This window comes from Symphalangus syndactylus, chromosome 8, assembly GCF_028878055.3.
Source record: "Symphalangus syndactylus isolate Jambi chromosome 8, NHGRI_mSymSyn1-v2.1_pri, whole genome shotgun sequence".
In the NCBI taxonomy this organism is placed as follows: domain Eukaryota; kingdom Metazoa; phylum Chordata; class Mammalia; order Primates; family Hylobatidae; genus Symphalangus; species Symphalangus syndactylus.
Genome location: NC_072430.2, coordinates 131,499,425 through 131,520,810, shown reverse-complemented (window position 1 = coordinate 131,520,810; position 21,386 = coordinate 131,499,425). Strand labels below are relative to the sequence as shown.

The following is a 21,386-nucleotide window of genomic DNA, read 5'->3' as shown; positions in this document are numbered from 1 at the left end:
ATAATTGATGTACTAATGAGTTCAACTCATAGCACCAACTGTCTTCATTTTACATAATTTGAACCAAACCTGAACGTAAATGGAAAACAGTCCTCATGCCTATTTAACTCCCATGACTTTTAACTAAAAATCACTTAATACTGCAGAAGCAAAAGAGGAAAGGCAAACTAGCAAATAAAAAGAACTCTCTATTTTAAAACATTCCTCCTTATACTGAAATGGGAAGAATTAAGTAAACACATTAGAAATCTCCAGAGATGTGATTTATCATCTTATTAGTTGAGAATGAATATTTAATTGTATAACGTTTATCTCCAATAGTGTCTCCTAAAAAAATTCCAAACAGGCCAAAGTGCACATTCTAAATACTCCAAAGGGAAATACATTGCTTTAGTGGCTTCATGACTTTTGTAATGAAAAAATATTAGTCAGAAAAAAAATCGAGTCAAAATAATTGCTACATTTGTAATTAACTTCTCATATTAAAAACACCCTTTTCCTATAAAATACAGTTAACAGAGCTCCTCAATTGAATTAGATCCATTTATTGATTATCACCTACTAACCCATGACATAGGCCTTTTAATTTTTTAAAATTTTACCATTTTAAAATAACCTCCAGTCATCATTATCTGGGACATCCAACATAGTACTCAAGTCTCGCACCTGTCACCAAGTCACCAAAATTGATCATTAACAAGCCTAGTTAGTTAAGTACAGATTAGGTAGGTGTTATCATCCACACACCCACACTTATATCCCAGCATGATGGCCAATTAGTTTCAACCTGGGTAGTGAACCTTACTCCAAATAACTCCGTTCAACTAGAAAAACAGCTGTTTCCTTGTTTCTACCTACTGCTCTTCTCTGTTATTCTGAGCAGGCCAATTGGGTAAAACAGACCCTAAACTAGGTCTGACTAATGTATAGACAGCAGGAGTCCTCCGTGGCTGGCCCCCTCTGGTTGGTAGAGAAATGTCTCATATCCATGTGGTTTAATTCCACCTCTGTGTATGACGTGTACATTTTTAAATGGAACCACAGCAGGCCTGTCTAATTACAGAAGACAATATGTGTTCATGCACCTAAATTAAAACTTGCTTAGAAATCACACCACGTGGCTAATTGAACACTGTTTCTGAAACACATGAGGGTCAATGAGAGTTAATGTTCATACATGCAGATGTTCAGGAATGATTTCATAACTCATTAGAAATAAATAAAAATAAGTGTCACAGCCAAGAGGAACTCTTATGGACCAAACTGTGTCCTCTCAAAATTAATATGTTGAAGCTCTAATTCCCAATATGATACTATTTAGAGATGGGGTCTTTGGGAGATATTTAGATTTAGATGAGGTTAGGAGGGTGGGGCCTTCATGAAGGGATTAGTGCCTTTATAAGAAGGGACGTAAGACAGCTTGCTTTCTCTCTCTCTCCTTGCCACATGAGGACACAGTGAGAATGTAGCCTAGAAGAGAGGCCTCAACAAGAACCAACCATGAGGGCAACCTGATCTCAGACTTCCAGCCTCCAGAAGTGTGAGAAATAAATTCCTGTTGTGTATGCCACACAGTCTATGGTATTTGTTATGGCAGCCCAAGCTGACTGAGACAGGAATCTAAGACACAAGGACTAACATGAGATCCCAGATAGTGTCCTGGGACAGATAAAAGACATTAGGTAAAAATTAGGAAAGACATTAATAATAGGTAAAATTGGGTGTAGGGTTCAGGGTGCAGGGGGTGGTTTCCATACATCTTGGCAATTTTTCTGCAAATCTAAGTCCAGTTTAAAAAAATAGAATTTACTTAAAAAACATAAGTAAATAATAAAGCCTATGTCTTCCATCTCCCACAAAAAACAACCCATCATATCATTTCTTTTTTTTCTTTTTTTTTTTTTTTTTTTTTTTTGAGACGGAGTCTTGCTCTGTCGCCCAGGCTGGAGTGCAGTGGCGCAGTCTCGGCTCACTGCAAGCTCCGCCTCCCGGGTTCACGCCATTCTCCTGCCTCAGCCTCCTGAGTAGCTGGGATTACAGGTGCCTGCCACCACGCCCAGCTATTTTTTGTATTTTTAGTAGAGACGGGGTTTCACCATGTTGGCCAGGCTGGTCTTGAACTCTTGACCTCAGGCGATCTGCCCGCCTCGGCCTCCCAAAGTGCTGGGATTACAGGCGTGAGCCACTACACCCGGCCCATATCATTTCTTTATTTTCAGTATAAAACACTTTCTGTTCTTAGCTATGATGTATGATAAATCTGTATCCATTAATGTCAACAAAAAAGAAATTATCCATAAGCATCGTCTATGCTATTACTTATGGAACCTAACATTGTACTCTGTAGTTAAGGTCTATTACTATATATAATCTAATAAGAACCACTTATGTGATCACCACTCATTAACACTGAACAATCACAACTTCTTGAAAATATGTAAAGGACACAAACGAAAAAATCACAGACAAGAAAATAGAACTGACTAAAAGGAAATGCTAAAAGTGTCCCATTTCACTAATAAAGAACTGTAAACAACAGCAGTGAAATAATTTTTGTTATTAATACATATCAAACTCCCAAAAAACTTACAGAAAATATTCAAGCTGGCCAGATTGGGAAAGCCAGCACTTTCATATGGTGCTGATGACCTATAAACTAGAATAAACATATAGAAAGCAAGTGACAGTGTGTATAAAGACACATGAAAATAGTTCCAGCACTTCATCTTGTTCTGAGAATATACGCCAAGGACATACTCAGACCTGGGAGCCAAGACCTACAAATAATGCTCTGACAGATATCCTCACTTATAATCTGGATGATGAGGTAGTAAAATTAGTGTGTAAAATTAGTGAATCAGAAAATAAGCTAAGGAACTACAGGAGAAATCATCACACAGTCATTAAAAAGGAGGCTTCTCTATCTGTGCTTACAGCAAGTTAAAAGAAAAAATTGAAAATACAGTTGCATACAAGGGTAGAGGTATGTAAGAGAATAATGCTAATAATTTTCTCTGGGTGGGAGATGGGGCAGTGATATGGTTAGGGTTTGTGTCCCCTCCCAAATCTCATCTTGAATTGTAAGCCTCATAATCCCCAAGTGTCAAGGGAGAGACCAGGTGGAGGTAACCGAATCATGGGGCTGGTTCCCCCCATGCTGTTCTCTTGTTAGTGAGTGAGTTCTGACGAGATCTGGTGGTTTCATAAGGGGCTCTTCCCCCTTCTCTTGGCATTTCTCCTTCCTGTTGCCTTGTGAAGATGGTGCCTTGCTTCCCCTTCACCTTCCACCATGATTATAAGTTTCCTGAGGCTTCCCCAGCCATGTGGAACTGTGAGCCAATCAAAACTCTTTCCTTTATAAATTACCCAGTCTTGAGCAGTTCTTTATAGCAGTATGAAAATGAACTAATACAGGCAGTTTGGGTTCTTCATCATATATTTGTATATCTGCAACTTTTCTACAAGGAATATGTTGTTCTTTCAATCAGAAGTTCAGAAATAAGGTTACCTTTTCACTTAGCCACTACTTTCTTTTCGGCTTATTTATATAATTCAACCAGCTTTTAAAAGAAGTTGTTGTACTAAATCTCTTTGAAAAGAATACCTAAAGAAAACTCAGTAGTCAGATGAAACTGTCTTTTCTGTTCTCAATGTGTTCCCAATTGTGCTCTAAGTTCTTCCCACGCTGGGTCAGGGAATGGGAAGATCATTGTCCAGCTGTTCGGGACAGGGCTGGGGTTTCTCTCTCTCTCCACAGAATTGGACTTCAAAGGCAGAGATGATTAATACACCTCCGTTCCCTCAAAGAGTTCCAATTGTAGTGGGAGGGAAAGTCCCTTGCCTCAAAATTTCTCCTTCTCATCTCATAAAATCTAACTCAAGGGAATCATTGTTTTGGGTTAAATACTGCTCTCACCTTGAGTACTGCTCAATTCAGGACAAATTAACTCTTTCTTATGACTCAAATAACTTTCCTTTAAGGGAGTCTGTAAAGAGGAAAGGGAGGAAACATATAAACGAACACCTAAGAAATGCAGAAGAAAAATTTCCCCTACTTCACCAATCTGCTTGGGATAGTCCTGGAATGTTGATTTAAACTGAACTCTAGCAAGCTAGGAAAACATGTTTCTATGAAATGAAACAGGGTATCATTCTACATACACTTGTCATCCAAGCTTATTAGAAAAATGCAACAGTCCAAGTAGATACAAAGACAAAAGATGTAATCCTACAATATAAACAGAAAACCATGCTTCAGAAAATGCTCATCCTTGACAACAAACAAATGTGTGTTTATACACACATGGACATGCACACACAGGCCAATCTGTGCTCAACTTGACCAAAATAACACAATAAATTGACATAACGTCTTGAAAAATAACCTAAACCTTCCTTTAGAAACCTAAATCTGAGACAGCCACTCTTCTCCCCTCTCAGAGAGCTACCACAGACACCAACCCAACTCTGAGAAGACCAAAATTCCTTCTGGAGTCCTTATCCATCAGGTTATTTTTGTTGAAGGAGGTTTCTCTTCCAAGAATGACTAATTTGGGTATTGCTCAATTTATATATTTGTCACTTCCTTATTTATATGGACTCCCAATGTATCTTTTGACCCTATATCCATTGGTTTTTATTTTCTACTAAGCTGTCAGAAATACTTTTACATTTCAAACAATTTAGAAAGGAATGTTATACTTTCATTTGGGAAAATGTATTAAATTTTATACCTCATTTTCTCCTTTGCTCTAGATAACCCTTTCTTTTTGCATTTTAAAAGGGTTTTATTAATAACTTTGTTTATAACTGAACAACTGTTATTAGCATTTCTGGCTCAGGTGAAGTCTAAATCCGTGAGCACACATTTCCGTACACAGACAACTATCTTGAGAGCTGGCATACTCATTAGTAAGCCTCGTGAACAAACAGTACTGGTTCTAACAAAAGACAATAAATTAGCAGAAATCTATGATCATGGCCTGTTCTTCTCATTGCCACCAGAGTCCTGGCAATCCAATTCTCTCTTCCACTGAAGGCAATAAATGATGCTGATCCCACACACATATTTAAATCTAGCTTAAGCAACTAGTAGCCAGTTTAAAGCAGCATCTCTCAAAATTTTGTACTGTGTCCCACATAAAAACTTATTTTAGACTTCACCCGGCCCATATACAAACATAGCTGAAATCAAAGGTCCTTGAAGTAATACTTGCCCTTTCTATATGTAACACTAATATTTCTATGTCTTTTTTTTTTTTTTTTTTTTGGAATGCCAGTTGTGACACACTAAGTTGATTTCACGTCCTTTTAATGAGTTAGAACCCACAGTTGAAAACCATTGATTTAAACTCTGTTACTTGATGGGTGCTGTTGTTAGGACTCACAGTAGCACAGCAACTCAGTATGGATCTGTCCCCAAAACTCTTTCACTCTCTTCTTTTCATTCTACTCTCCCCGACTCAACACTGTCCTTTGCACACTTTTCATTCTACTTTTCCTATATTCATTCAACTCATGGTTGCCATTACCACTTCTACAGAACAAGTCTCCCCAAATCCAGTGGGACTAAAGAAATGTTTTCTTGGACTCACAGATTCTGTGGGTTAGGAATTCAGAAGAAGCACACGGGGTGGTCGTTCTCTGCACCATGATGTCAGCAGCCTCAGCAGAGAAAACTGGAGGTAACTTTGTGGCTCTATCAAAGGCCACACACTCACATGTCTGGCTTTGATGCCACTGATGGCTGGGCCTCTTCCTCACAGCCTGGTGACATCAGGGAAGCTGCATGCCTTTGACATGGGCTCCAGAGACAAGCATTTCAGCTCACAAGGCAAGAAACTTCTTGTTTCAGAAGCAATGTGATACTTAACACTGGATTCTATTGGTTACAACAAGTCACAAATCCACCCAGCTAGCAGAGAGGTGAACTGGACTCCACCTCTTAATGGCTGAGTGGGAAAGTTTGAAAAGAACACATGGGACTGAAGCTATTGTTACAGTTATCTTCTAAATTGCTATTAGCCATTCTCCTTTATACAAAGAGTTAACAGTTCAAGTCTACAGTTCTTAACCAGCAATTTCAGTGATTCTATATAATTTTACATACTCTACTGCTTCCCTCTCCCTCCCGTCCCTAACTACATGAAGCTCCCTTGGAAGCTCCCAGGTTGCAAATAACCATCTTTCCTTTCATACAAGCTAAGCAGTCTTCCCGTGACTAGAGAGGTAGCATCAGAGTTTAAAGCAGCAATTCTCAAAATGTGCTCTATGAATCACTAGAAGCCCCTAAGACCCTTCCAGAGGTTCACAAAGTCAAAACTATTTTCACAGCAACATTAAGACATGATCTGCCTTTTTTTTTTTTTTAAAGCCATGTTGACATTTACACTAATGGCACAAAAGCAAGGAGGCAGCTGCTGATGCCTTAGCATGAGTCAAGTGAATCAAGGCAGTGGCCTCAAACAATACCAATAGTCATCGTACTCTTCACAGACACATATTCATGGTTTTTAGGAATATCTCTGACAAAGCGGTAAAATTCCTAATTTTATTAAACACCAAGATTACTCCACATCTTTTTAATACATTGTGTGATGAAATGTGAAATACACATAAAGCACTTCAGCTGTACAGCAAAGAAAGATGCTGTGGAAAATGAAAAGCACTTATGGGGTTATTTGAGCTGTGAGATGAATGAACCATTGTTTTCATGAGCCCTCCCCACTTTCCCCTGCCATGTTTACTTAAAAGAAAAACTAATGAACTATGGTCAAAAAAAAAAAGGAAAATGGCTCACATTTTCTAAAAAATAAAGCAAGCCTTTAAGGAAAACAACTAATGAATTAGTTGTCAATGGTAAGATTTGAGCATTGAAGTGAAAATTAGAATTTTGGAAAACTTCTATCTGGCACTGTGAGCTTGACAGCTTCCCAATACTTAGAGAGTTTTCTGATGAGATTGGTGGTGACATAAACAAATGTGATTATTTTGATATTGTATAATTAAGTCAATATTTACAAAGTCTACATAATCAGTAAACCAATTATTTCCAAATAATCAATGCATAGTATTAGAAAATCATATATGGGGAAAAGATCTATTCACACTTCAAGACAGATCAACAGATTTTAATGTTACAGAACGTGGTCAGGTTCACTGATATGGTTTCAGGTTCCACCTTGGAACTAACTTTAAGAAACTACCACATGCCAAATTAGTAGTGCAAAGAGGAATACCCACGATTATCTGAAAAAGCTACTAAACAATCCCCCTTACCCTTCCTAAGTACATACCTGTATGAAGCCAAACTGACATTCAATCAAAATGATATAGCTCTAGGAGTTAACACAGAAGCAAATATGGAAATCAGATTTTTTTTAATTAAGCCAAACATTAAGAGTTTTGCAAAAATATTGCCATTCATCTCTTTTTTGTTTGAAAACTACATTAATTTTTCATAAACTTATTTATGTGAACACATATAGTGCTTACTATTGATATTTAAAATGAATTATTGATAAATTATGTTATGAATGTTAATGAATTATGATTTTTTTTAATTCTTAGTTTTAATTTCCAATATGGTAAATATCGATAGATATAATCCACACAAACCAAAACTCTTTGGGGTCCTCAATAATTTTCAAGGCTCTAAATGGGTTTATGACCAAAAGTTTGAGAACCACTAGTTCAGAGTATGAATTCAGGGGCCTGATTGCAGAAACTTAAATACTGGCTATCCAATGGACTAGCTGATATTTAAGTAGCTACAGTAAGTTAACTTCCTGTGCTTCAGTTTCTTCATCTCTTAAGTGGTAGAAGTAATAATTTCTTCTTCACAAAGTAGGTGTAAGGATGATATGAGATAATATATGTAAAGAGCTTAAATGGTTTTTGGCACGTAGGAAGTTCCCAATACACCAGTCATTCCTATTATGGCCCATGAACTGTCACTGGGCCTTGGAAACCACTCTCCCATGAGGCTGCTCTTTTTGATTCTCTAAGTCACTGCACTAGTTCTAGCCTTCGGTTTCTTCTCTTGTCTATGTCAACAGTGTAAATGGACACCTGCCACCAATTCTGCAAATCTTTATATTATTCCTGTCCTCCTGTCCTAAACCACATATTCATTCGTGGCTTTTCCTTCTCAGAAACCAAGGCCGTGTGTCCATTCTGACTACAAGCATGGCCTAAATTTATTAACCTGCCATCGAAAGCCCTCTATGATTTGGCCTCTTCTCTATGGTTTGGCCTCTTCCCAACTTGGAGTTTATAAAATGTACCATGAAGAATATTTGTTCTGTAGATTGCTTCATGCCAGTGCTAAAACAAAAGGGTGCTATCATCAAGAATATTTGGGAAACTAATTAGCAAATCTGATTTCCATACTGCAGTCTTTTCAGAATCCTTCACATGTTCATGTGCACTGTGCCCTTGCAGGAACACAGAACACCACATGAGCTGACATTTACTGACCAGGAAGCCCTGTTTCAGGACACATCTCAAGGAACTAGTGGTCAAAAGAACACATTTGAAGGAACACCACTAGCTTTATCTCCCAGCATTTATGGATAGATTGTGATTTCATAAATTTGCCAAGCTTCCTAGTATTTGTTCTTTCTCTTCCCCTTTCAAAGAGCAGTCTATCTCATCATCTGCCCTATTATTTCCAAACACTCAGCATACATATCCTTGTCCTCTGCAAAGGCTCCTAATTTCTCAAATCAGAGTTACTTTCCTTTTCTGTTCCTCTATTTTTATTGAACTAACATTCCCACCTTCTGTTTTGGTTTGGTGGGTAGTTAGTGTTTCTTTTGCTAAACTGTGAAGTCTCTGTGGGTAGGGAAATAGTGTACTGATTTAGGTCAACATTTAACAAGGATCTCAAAAGCACAGGCACATGAGGGAAAAAACATTCTCTTTTGCTAAAGATTTAATTCAAAATTGTTCAAGATTACTACCTCCTTACATTTAAGTGAGATACCAAGTTCTAAAACAATGAGTTATCAGTCCACCTTATAATGGAAAGAATAAACTAAAAATACCTGAGAGAGTTCATAAAGCAATCTAGCAAGCCATTTCAAGCCAAACAGCAACCATGGAAACAACTGATGCAACATGCTCACATGGTCATATTTCTTTTATACTTGTGAAAATGAGATATCTTAACCACAACCTACTAAAACTGCTGTCTCTTTCCACTCTAACTCCTCCGCTGTCACACTTCCTCCCATATCAGTTGTCACTGGAGTAGCCCCAGGCATTTTTGGGATTCAGCTAAGGGACACTGAGTTGAGGATACATTTGGTTTGGGTTCGGCATGGTGTATTTATGCGGTTTGTGGTCATTTCTGTGCATAGCTGAATCACTACCAGTCTTCATAGTGCAAAAATGGCTTCCAGAAATACTCTTAATGCCCACTGTGCATTTGTAGCCTGGATGATAACAGGAGATGCAAGAGCAGCGGTCCCACAGCACTCTCAAGTGTCCTGTGGCAGCCAGCACTTGCAGTAAAGTCATCATGCTGAAATCAGGATCCAGTGTCTGGAAAAATCTTCCAATCACCAAGCATGTAAAACTGTAAGAAGAGGACTCACTTCTCATTCATATAGTCAAAACTGAAATTAGAGGCTCTCCCACATCAGGAACATATATGATAATGCAGTATATGCAATTATAAATGTACCATGTTCCTTTCCTTTTTGGAGAATCCTGCAAACTAACTTTATCAGAATTCCTGTGTTTATAATTCTCAAACAAAATTATATGCAAATCACATCAGAAAGTATATATAAATAATCAGTAGGACTTTGGCTTTCTGGCAATTAATGAAGAGGAATGCATCATAAGAACATTAATAAAGTACTTAAATTACTTGCTGATTTAAGAACAAAGTAGATCAATGAAGAAAACTAAAACCTGCACTTTGCCACTAAAGGTCAATGACAACATTTGATTCAATTCAAAAAATATTTGATATTGATCACTTCAAAAAAACTTGAAAAGTACTGAAATTTTATAGATTGCTTGTAAAAAAAAATTGATAGAGGCTTTCCAAAGTTGGACGGTGATTCTAAAAATTTACATGATGAGCTGTGAAGAAAGCTATTCTAAACTCTTAATAATAGAAAACTAATTTTGAGCCACCATGATGTTCTCTCTATGGAAATACTATTGCCAGATTATTTTCATATGAAAAAGGGATCAAAAAGCATTCAGCAAAACCTGTGGGGGAAAATATTACAGAAGTGTGTCAGGGAATTAATATTACATTATTTGTATGGATTTAATAATGTTTATAATATTTGCCAGCTCTTAAAATTTTATGAACTGTCTTTCCCTTTCTCATTTCAAATTTTTACTTTTTTGTGCAATTTTGTACTTTTTTCCTAAGGAGAACCCATAAAACCAAATAAGCTTGAAGTCCGTAAAACTAAGATCAGCCTTTGACAGACATTCATCTTCCTCAATTCCTTGCCTTGGGGTCTTAACCCCCAACTCTGGATTAATCTCATCAAACAAATATAAAAAGAATAACCAATGAGGAAGTCATCCTTTATAACTTCCCCTAAAATAAATAATCCAGACAAGGATAACCACTGATCTATACAAAAAGTTATTGGAAACAAGTTATCTGCATGATGTCTAAGTGTCATCTCATATAGTACTTGCTAATTCCAAAGAGATAAAGGTGCCCTTATAATGGAGACTACCTTAACCAAGTAATTAAACTTGTAATTCCTAACATAGGAGCCACCTGGCATGTATGTCCTTCCTGATGTAACACGTATCATCCCTATAGAATATTATTGCCAAAAAAGAGCCAGTTTAATCTGAATCTAATCAAGCCTTTAGACCTAACTTTCAGTTTCTAGAAATGCAAGGGATAGAGGGACAAGTTAAATAAGCCCCGAAGGAAACAAGCAGACAAGTCTAGAGTGTGGGATATTCTACAAAACGAGAGATCTGGTATCTTTAAAATGTCAATTTCATGGAAAAGTAAAAAGGTGAGAAGACCGTCTTAGAATACAAGAATAAATAAATATAATAATCAAAGGTAATATGTGAATTTTGGATTCTGATTCTCCTTCGGCCACAATAACAGTTATTAAAGACATTTTGAACACTAGGAGAATCTGAACATGAACCAATTACTAAACAACATTAAGGAATTACCGTTAATTTTCTTTTGCATGACAATAGTAATGTGGTTTTGTAAAATTATATTTTTATGTTTAAGAGATGCCTGCTGAAGTTTTTAGGGGTGAAGTTACTATGTTTACAACTTACTGTCAAATGGTGCATCAACTTTTCTTTATGTTTGAAAATTTATAAACTTATAAATATTTTTGAAAATAAAAAAATTGAAACAAGTGGAAAAATAAATTGAAAATAAAATTTAAATTGAAAAATAATTAAAAATCTGTATAATAAAAAATTGAAACAAGTAAAAAAATATATTTTTTCTCTGATTTGATCAATCTAGCCAAAGAATTTTTAGTTGGGTCAAAGTAATTTTATTCTTGTCAAATATTAGCAATGAAGCAGTATCTAAAGCCTAGGGGGTAATGCTTTCAGCTGCCATATTTTACTAAATACAGTGGATCCTTGAACAACATGGGTTTGAACTATGCAGGTCCACTTACATGAGGATCTTCTTCCACCTCTGCTACCCATGAGACAATAAGACCAACTCCTTCTCCTCCTCTTCTCCTCCTCCTCCTCAATGTGAAGATGATGAGGATAAAGACCTTTATAATGATCCACTTCCACTTAACAAATAGTGCACACATTTTCTCTTCCTTATGATGATCTTAATAACATTTTATTTTCTCTAGCTTACTGTAACAACACAGTATATGATACACATAACATGCACAATGTGTGTTACTTGACTGTGTATGTTATCAGTAAGGCTTTCAGTCAACAGTAGGCTATTGATAGTTAAGTCTTTGGGGTGTCAAAAATTATACACAAATTTTCAACTACATGGGGGCTCAGCACCCCTAACCCCCAAGTTGTTCAGGGGTCAACTGTAATACCCCAGGGTCCAAATGCAGCCAAGGCTTGCTTATTTAGTGTTTAAGAGTGGCTTATGGGCATTTTTAGACTGCTGTCATTCAGGATGAAAAAAGTCAAGTAGGAGCAAAGGGAAGTAGTGAGTGGAAGTCAAACAAACAAAATTAAATAACAGCTGATTTATTAATTTTAGAAAGAAAAATAAATTAGGTATGATTCTATTTAGGAATAGTGTACACATCCAGTGATTTATTTCATAATAAAAGGGTTGAGTACTTCTTATTGTTTACAAAGAGGTCATTCGCATATGACTCCTTAAAACTGACTTATTAAACACAGAAGGTAAGTGATATCCCATTTCACAGGTGAGGAAAATGAGGCTCGGAGAGGCCGTGTACCTTGCCTGAGGTCCCACGGCCAGTATGTGAGCCTGGCCCCCTCACATTCAACCGCTCTCCTCTAGCATAGTCACTGAGTGGCTGTCTTACTCTGGGTGATGTTCATGATTCTCCACTTTGGTTTTCTGTCTAGATAGCCTAAGGCTCAGATGAGAACACACAGAGGTTCATAATCTGGCTAGAAGATAAAACCAGGCAACATATCCCCCTTCCTCCTATCAACAGAATCTTGGTGCAGGTAGGAGGTGGGAAGGGACAGGAGCCCGGTCTAGGAAGGAGGCACCATAGGTGGCCTGCACATCTCCCTCCTGGGACACCTCTTCAGACACTATCACCTATCAGGGTCCCAGGACACGAAGGAAAATGGAAAGCTGGGTGTGAAGCAGAGCAACCTCTGAAGTAAGTACACACAGAGACTGTGAGAAGCAAAAGCACCACGTGAATGAGGGAGATTGCTTCACTCTGGCATCAAGTCCACACGCCTCATACTCCTCACAATGCCTGTTTGGGGTGGCTTTCCTTCATAACCCTCCGTAACTGGGGGAAATTACTAATTCCGTGGCTTTCATAAAACACAGAGGTCCACCAAATGTTTGCTTTGGCAGATTTTTTTTTCCTCCCAAAGGGCAGCCCATACAGTCCTGCAATAAAGCAAGCTTTGTTCTAAAGATTTACAGTGTTTTCCCAATGAAAATTCTAATTGACAACCGTCAGGCAAATAACAATGCATTGCAAAGAGAGCTCTAGTTTCAGCCATTCTTCCAAGATCCGTCTCAAAGAAGCATTCACTTTTTAGGTTTCCTGGACCGGTGTTTAGTGTAGTCTTTATTTGGATACATGCATAAGTAGATGCTTGTACATTAGAAGTTTATCATTCAAAGCAGTCAAATCTTAAAAATCAAAAGACTTTAAGTTCAAAGACAGGAAATTTCATTTACTTCCCAAGCTCAGGATTACCGGTCCCTCCACAGAGAATATGCATATGACACAAAAATGCAACCATGCCTTTTCCATGTAAGTTGGGGGGATCCCTAAAAAATGAAATGCATAAAAAGCTCTTCAGAAATAGTTGCATAAGAATATTAAATGCACTGTTATTCAATGGATTTATCACAGGATAAAAGTTCAAATAGCAGAGGGAGTGATTTTCATATGAATGTTGGGTGTTACCAATCACATACAAGAGCCTATCATTGACACAGAGAACCAAGTCACATCAAGCAAGTCAGGGGAGCAGTGAGTGACAAGGTATAGAGAGGGCTGTTCAGATAAGGGACAGACATTACTCGATGCTTTCTCAAAGAAAACTTTGAAGATTTTGTTAGGCTTTCTTCGTGGAACTGTCAAAAGTAGCAATACGATTGTAAATGAGTGTTACTCAGGGGCCACGTCACTGCCATTTACAGGCCAGCTGCCAGTGGCTGTCTGTGATGGGAAATTAGCATTAAAGAAGGACCTGGAGTTACCGGGCTGACACACAGCCCCATGAGAATACTCTCAAATAAGGTAAGACACCCAGCACAGTCACACAAATCAAAACCGAAATAAAAACTGTCTGTAAAGAACAGTAGCAAATAGAAATCTTCCTTCTTTCTGAGCCTTCCTGAATCTCACCCTTCACCAACGTCCAGTGCCACAGTAAAAACAAACATTATGTGTTTCCAGTTGCACAAGACAGATTAAGGAAAGTGAAGCTGGTGGAAGAGGTGGAAAAATAACACAGCTTATCCTCCTTTTTCTAAACAAAAAGCAGAGAAAGGAACCGAAGGAAGAAAGTACAACATGAACAGGCAGGAGCTCCAGACAGGAGTCAGGGGGCCTGAATCCTCACAAAGCTGCTGTCTACCACAAACTGTTTGTTGATACGTCTCTTAACCTTCCAAATTTCCAAGTCCTTCTCTGTAAGGGAAAAAATTCATCTAGATCAGCAGTTCTGAAACTGTACTTCCTGGAGCTCTAGGGTTTTGTGGAGGTGCCTCCTCTGAGGAAGCCACAGCAACAAGGGAGTAAGGTGAAAGGGGTCCCATCCCACTTCTCAACCCAAAAGACTTCAGAGCTGATCCATTTCACATTTTGAGTGTTAAGTAAAGCCTTTTGTTTAAAAAATTCTATTACCAAGACAATTGACAGCTGAAGTGGCTTAAAAGCATTAGATCGGAAGGGCGCGGTGGCTCATGCCTGTAATCCCAGCACTTTGGGAGGCCGAGGCGGGCGGATCACACGGTCAAGAGATTGAGACCATCCTGGCCAACATGGTGAAACCCCAACTCTACTAAAAATACAAAAATTAGCCGGGCATGGTGGCACATGCCTGTAATCCCAGCTACTTGGGAGGCTGAGGCAGGAGAATTGCTTGAACTCAGGGGGGTGAAAGTTGCAGTGAGCTGAGATCATGCCACTGCACTCCAACCTGGGTAACAGAGCGAGACTCCATCTCAAAAAAAAATAATAATAATAATAATAATAAAAAGCATTAGATCAACATACCTTATAGCTTTTTAATCTTTATAGTTATGTGGTTTCTATGTGCTTCTTTGGAATACTGCTTTCAGAATTAACCAGCTGATTGGCTGGTTAACATTGATCCTCAAATCTGTATAGCAGGTTCTCCTACTTAAAAAAAAATGAGGAATCTGCAACTCAGTTAAGACAAGTGACCCAAAATTATACAGCTCAATAGTTGAAAAGATTCAAACCCAGAAATATCTGACATTAAAACCATTAAGCTTGGTTCTGTCCTAATAGATAAAGAATACACCTCACTGTGAAAAACAATTGGTTACCTCATTATTATTGCAATTTTTTTTTCTCCACGGAACATCAGGTCCTCCAACTGTATTCCCTAAAAGAAAACACTTACCCTGGTGATAATAAATGAATAGCCACAAGTTCGACCCAACAAGCAAATCTGTTCGGTACAGGAAAGCCCAAAATGTTGACAAAGCCTCCAGGGCAATAATGGTTGTTAAGAACTTTCAAAGCAAACAAAACTCCTAAAAGAGAATGAAGAATATGCAAACATCAACAATCCAAAAGTAGGAGTATCAACATTTACAAAGAAAGCTAATTAAAAGTGAAAATGATTATTCGATTACATCCAACTTTGTGCTTTAAAACATGCCCTATTCCTTACAACCCTGCATTTGGTAAAAAGACAACGCTAAAGGCAGTCACTCCTTTGATGTTTCTAAATATAGAAGTTAATATTGGTGTTCAGTATGCTACTAAATACATAATACCTAACGTGAATAAAATACTATCATTAGTATTAAATGTCAGTGAACTGTACACTATAAAATAGTTATAAAATAAAACTGTACACTATAAAAGTTATATAAAATATATAAATTTTAACTCAATAAAAAATACCAGTAATATGTATTTTTCTAACTTCTATGGAAAAACATGTTGAAGGCAGAGCATATATTCTTTCTTCTCCCACAATTAGATGCATAAGGATACATCTTGGAAGGAAAGGGGAAGGATGTCAGGAAAAGCAGAAGGAAGGATTAGATTTCCTTGTTTCAGGACTACTTCTCTCCTCCCCTTCATATTCTAATATTTAAACACCTAATTTAAATCCTGCTGGCAATTTTGGTCCCATGAAATATCTGTAAAAAGGAACTAGTGAGGAAGAAGGTGAGAGATAATGCATCACACAGCTAATATGTAGACTGGGCTCAAGTCCCAGCTCCATCGCTTCCTAGCTGGGTAACCTTGTGCTAGTAACCTCACTTCTCTGGGTCTTGGCTTCCTCATCTATAAAATCAAGACAATCCCTCAACTGTCAGCAGGTGGTCAGAAAAAAAATTAAAAATAAAAAAAGTAAAATAAAATCAAGGCCGGGCACAGTGGCTCATGCCTGTAATCCCAGCACTCTGGGAGGCCAAGGTGGGTGGATCACAAGGTCAAGAGAGAGAGACCATCCTGGCCAGCATGGTGAAACCCTGTCTGTACTAAAAATACAAAAATTAGCTGGGCATGGTGGTGCGTGCCTTGTAGTCCCAGCTACTCGGGAGGCTGAGGCAGGAGAATCGCTTGAACCTGGGAGGCGGAGGTTGCAGTGAGCCGAGGTCATACCACTGCCCTCCAGCCTGGTGCCAGAGCGAGACTCCGTCTTAAAAAAAAAAATAAATAATAAAATAAAATCAAGACAATCACGTCTCCACATGGATCTGCTGCATGAATTAAATTGGTTAGGTTATGCAAAGTGACTATCATGGCTCCTAAAACATGGCTAGCATGCCATCAAGGGTGTGGTGCATTTATTAACGAAGTCATCCAGAGGCATATGCAGGACAGTTCTCCAGGTGGCCTTGGACCTATGTAGTTCTCCCCCTCCTTTCTCGCTTGTACTTCTCAAGAATAACTGTGGAAATGTGCTGGAAATCCAACACCCTGAGATAAAAGGGGGCTGGCTGAAACAGCCTACTCCTCTGCCCGAATAGGATGTCTTTCAAAGCTTTGCCCAGTGATTCATGTGATTCCCAGGTTTGCTCCTGGCTGCCTCTTCGGGGTTCCTTATCTGCATGCAAGGAGCACACACAGTCAAGACTCTAACAGTCCTGGGCAGCTTTTTGAGCCTTGAAGGACAGGCTCACAATGAATCCTAGGCTCCTGTTGTCCCTTGCTGCCTAACTGTAAATACTAAATCTGCCTCATGCAACTTGCTGCAGATGAGTGTACTGTCTCACCAGGTGCAGACAAGTTGGTAATCAGAGAGAGCGCACTGAGCCTACTTCACAAGCACAGTCATCTTTTGTGAGAACTCCCTATTACAAATACATATGTGGGTGTTTCTGTGACCCTACCATAAGGAGCTGGTGCATATTTCCAATACTATGTCTTCTACAAAACCACCTTCCAGCAGGTCCTAGTGCAGACTAAGAGTGAATGATGCAGCATAATGTAGAATGGCAAAAACTAGTCCCTGCATGCTCCAGCCTCCTCTTCAAGATGCAAAGCCTCAGTAGCCCTTAACCACTCAGAATTTGATCCTCTCACCAACTAGGGACCCACACTTCATAAAATGACCGCAGCCACACCTCCCTTGCTTCCTTTATGCATGCAACCTCAAAATTTTGTCTCCCTTACCTGAGAAACCTACAGCACAGCTCCTTTTGAAGTCAGGTTCATCCATAAATTCGGCAACAGCAAATTGCAAGAGCAGGTATACCACTCCAGTAAGTACAGAAAATGTGCTGATAACATAGGCAAACCATCTACTTCCCAGTCTTCTTTCTAGATTTATTCCTTTCCAGAGCATGGATGCCATATTGAAATACAAATGCCAATCATCAGCATGGTGAAGGGGAGAGAGCAGTAAACGCTGCCAGTCTTTTTGCTGGTAACACTTCTCCACGCTAAGGCAGGAGCTATACAGTGGCTTCTGAGGGTTCAGGAAGAACCAGATGTTGAGGGCCAAAGTTGCTAGGGTGACAGGTGGAATATTGTTGATCCCAACATGGAAGATTTGAGAAAGGAGTAGAATAAGTCCAGTATTTATCCCTCTTGATCTCCGTTGCATGGCCAGATATCAGGGAAACAGCTCAGCAATGGGAAAACGTGCTCAGGTGGTCAGTTTTAGGTATCTGGGGAGATATACAGACAGCTGAACCTAAAACACAAAACGCATGTGAAAAACCATCAATTAAGAATTAGTACATATATAAGACATATTCATTTCAAGACAAACTCCCATGAGGTAAATGCTACTTCTCATTCTAACAGAAATATTTATGTTCAACATCTTCAAGAGTAATATCGAGGATGCTGACTGACACCCTTCCTTCATTTTACATTCTAGAATAGAAATTTTATCCCAAATCCCAATGAATCAGTTAATGGACAGTTATGTTTTTCTCTGACAAACACATCATGAAATTAACTTCACTTCCAAAACAAACATGTAACCTCATGAAAAACCTACAAAGGTAGTGTGCAAGTATTAAATGATTTCTGCTCAGAATCCCGGCCAGGATTCTTTACCCCCTCCATTTTTTTCAAAGAAATATTTGATTTTGATATGTTAGAATGAGTTTGCTCCAAAGTTTTTAAACATCAACATGCAAGTTTTAAGACACAAGCCTACATTATCTTTAATCCCAATTTCCATGCTGCCAGATATCAATGGTCTGGACTCTACCTTCACAACAACTTCAGCTTTTCGTTACCTACTCTACAAGCCAAATCCTGGGTTGAAACACAGTCCTTGTTTTTAAGAGGCTCACTTTCCACCGAGAAATAAACCAACAGCGGCCACATAATGTTCTAAATGCAGTGAGAGAGGGAACCCAGAGCGTAGGCACACAACGCAGCCTGAGGTGGTGATCTGACTATGGTCTTCAAGGTGATTTGGGGTTGACAATGAGAAGTTCCGTGGCTTACTAGCCCGCTTCTCCAACCCGCTGGACCTGGGCTGGCATTGTGACATGCTTTGGCTAACAGAATGTGGAGGAAGGGATACTACATGAGCTCCCAGCCTATACCTCAAGATGATTTATAGGCTTCTCTCTTGAAACCCTCTCAAACAACCATGTGAACAACTTTAGGCCAGCCTGCTGGGTAATGAAAGAAAGGCACAGACTCCAGTCACCCTGAAGGTCCTTGCACTGGTCAGCTACTACTCCAGAGGTGAAGCTGTCTAGCTGACCACAGGTATACAAGTGAGTCCAGCTGAGCTCAGCCTAATTTGCTGACCCACAAAACAGTGAGCTAAATAAATGGTACTTGGTTTACTTCACTGAGCTTTGGAGAGGTTTGTTATGCAACAATTACTAACTAATACAGAAGGTATTGCCTTTGGCGAGTGCTATGGTTTAGATATTTGTCCCTCCAAAACCTCATGTTGAATGAATGAATGAATGAATTTATTTATTTATTTAGAGCCAGAATCTCACTCTGTAGCCCAGGCTAGAGTGCAATGGCATGATCTTGGCTCACTGCAACCTCCACCTCCCAGGTGCAAATGATTCTTATGCCTCAGACTCCCGAGTAGCTGGGATTACAGGCACGTGCCACCATGCCCGGCTATTTTTAGTAGAGACTGGATGTCACCATGTTGGTCAGGCTGGTCTCAAACTCCTGACCTCAGGTGATCCGTCTGCCTCAGCCTCCCAAAGTGCTGGGATTACAGGCATGAGCCACTATGCCTGGCCTCATGTTGAAATCCGATCCCCAGTATTGGAAGTAGAGCCTAATGGGAGGTGTTTGGGTCATGGGGGAGTATCCCTCACGAGAAGATGAATGCCCTCTCTGGGGTCAGGGAGTGAGTGAGTTCTCGCTGTTATTAGTTCCTGCCAGCACTGGTTGTTAAAAGAGACTGGCACCTCCCCACTCCCTTGCTTCCTCTCTCACCACACGATCTCTGCACATGCTAGCTCCCCTTCACCTTTCACCACAAATGGAAGTGGCCTGAGGCCCCCACCAGATGCTCAATCTTAAACTTTACAGCCAGTAGAACTGTGAGCTAAATAGACCTCTTTTCTTTATAAATTACTCAGACTCAGGTATTTATAGCAACACTAAACGGACTAAGACAGGGAGGGACTGTTTTATGCTCATGGGAAGAAGCTAGTAAGGGAAGAGATGCAGGCAGAGACACAGACTAAAGATGCAAGAGACAAATAAAAAGGATCAAGTGCTTGTAGGGAAGAGCCTTTTCCTCTTAACAGAAAGAAAAGAAAAATCAGGTGTAGCTATTAGGGGCAAAATGTTGAAAAAGTTCTTATCTAGTGGTTTCTGTTTTCTCTATGGAGATTAGTTGGCCCCCAACCAAGTAGGTAACTCACTCTTATACCCTAAGGGTTCTAACTTGGACTGCACACTGGAGAACGCATGAGCTTTAGAGTTAAAAAAAAAAAAAAAAAAAGGCAGGATTCTCCTATCTTCTAGCTCTGTGACCTGGGGCAAGTCATTTAAACTTCCTGAACTTCAATTTCTTCACTTTAAGAATCATAAAACCTCCTTCCCAGGATTACTGCAACATGCTTTGGAACAAAAGAGATGCAGAGTAAACAGTAGCTACTACTTTCATTTCTATAAAGTAAACTTGCTTATGTGAGAATTAATTCCTTTGCAAATGGTAACATCCTAAAAAGACTCAAATGTACTCCTATGCCCCCATATGGATTCTTATTATCAACATCACACCGAAACAGTGTTCAGAAAAAAATTATGCATATATATATATATGTATATATATATGTATATATATATATATGTGTGTGTATGCATACACACACACAATTAGCCATATACCTACACATGCATGCACACACACATTATTGGCACAACCCCATGTATTAGCACAACCCGTTTCTATATTGTTATTATTGTAGCTCTGTAGCATTCTTATGAACTAGAGAATTTAATGAAATTTAAACTGAAATGTTCCCAAATAACTTTGGATAAATGGCCTATATTTTCCACATTAGAACTCAAGTCAATTTTCAACTCTTTATCTACTGTGACTTTTTTGTAACTCCCCTAAATTTATCAATATGTGTGCACATGTGTGTGCACACACACACATATTAATATGTATATTATATATATCAAACATTATTACCTTTAATAGGAACAATGGAAAAACTGGCCTTGATCATTGATCAGTGAATAATCAGCTTACAAGAAATCACAAAATAAACCCTTCAATATCATTGCCAAGAGTATCTTATGATGCTGGGCTTTATGTAGCAGAAAATCAAAACTAACTACATCTTTGCTCAAGAAAAACTTGCACCTCAATTACAATCATTAGTAATGAAGAATATAGATAAAAGGACAGAATTCCCAGTCTTACTTCACACTGTGTCCCAGGCTCTGATTGCACTTTCCTAAGTTACTTCTGGCCGGATGAAAAGGTGTCTTTCTGTCTGCATCCCTTCGCACCTCCCAGCTCTCCACTGTTGACTGCTCCTGCTTCTGTGGGACACCTTGCTCTCCTGAGGCTTCACTCCTCCTTCC

General features: G+C 38.9%; 1 protein-coding gene across 21 annotated transcripts in view; it reads right to left on the bottom strand.

Moving 5' to 3' along the window:
- The window catches only part of RHBDD1 (rhomboid domain containing 1), a 169,932-nt gene that overhangs the window by 123,038 nt on the left and 25,508 nt on the right, over positions 1 to 21,386 (bottom strand). For all 21 annotated transcript variants that reach the window (XR_010122441.1, XR_010122442.1, XR_010122443.1 and 18 more), the window contains 2 exons: positions 17,514 to 18,036; positions 15,280 to 15,412 (listed from right to left, as the gene is read on the bottom strand). Coding sequence is in view for 18 of the 21 variants with exons in the window: in XM_063645762.1 (XP_063501832.1) it covers positions 15,280 to 15,412; positions 17,514 to 17,946 (566 nt within the window). In the remaining 3 variants the exon portion in view is untranslated. The remainder of the gene's footprint in view (positions 1 to 15,279; positions 15,413 to 17,513; positions 18,037 to 21,386) is intronic.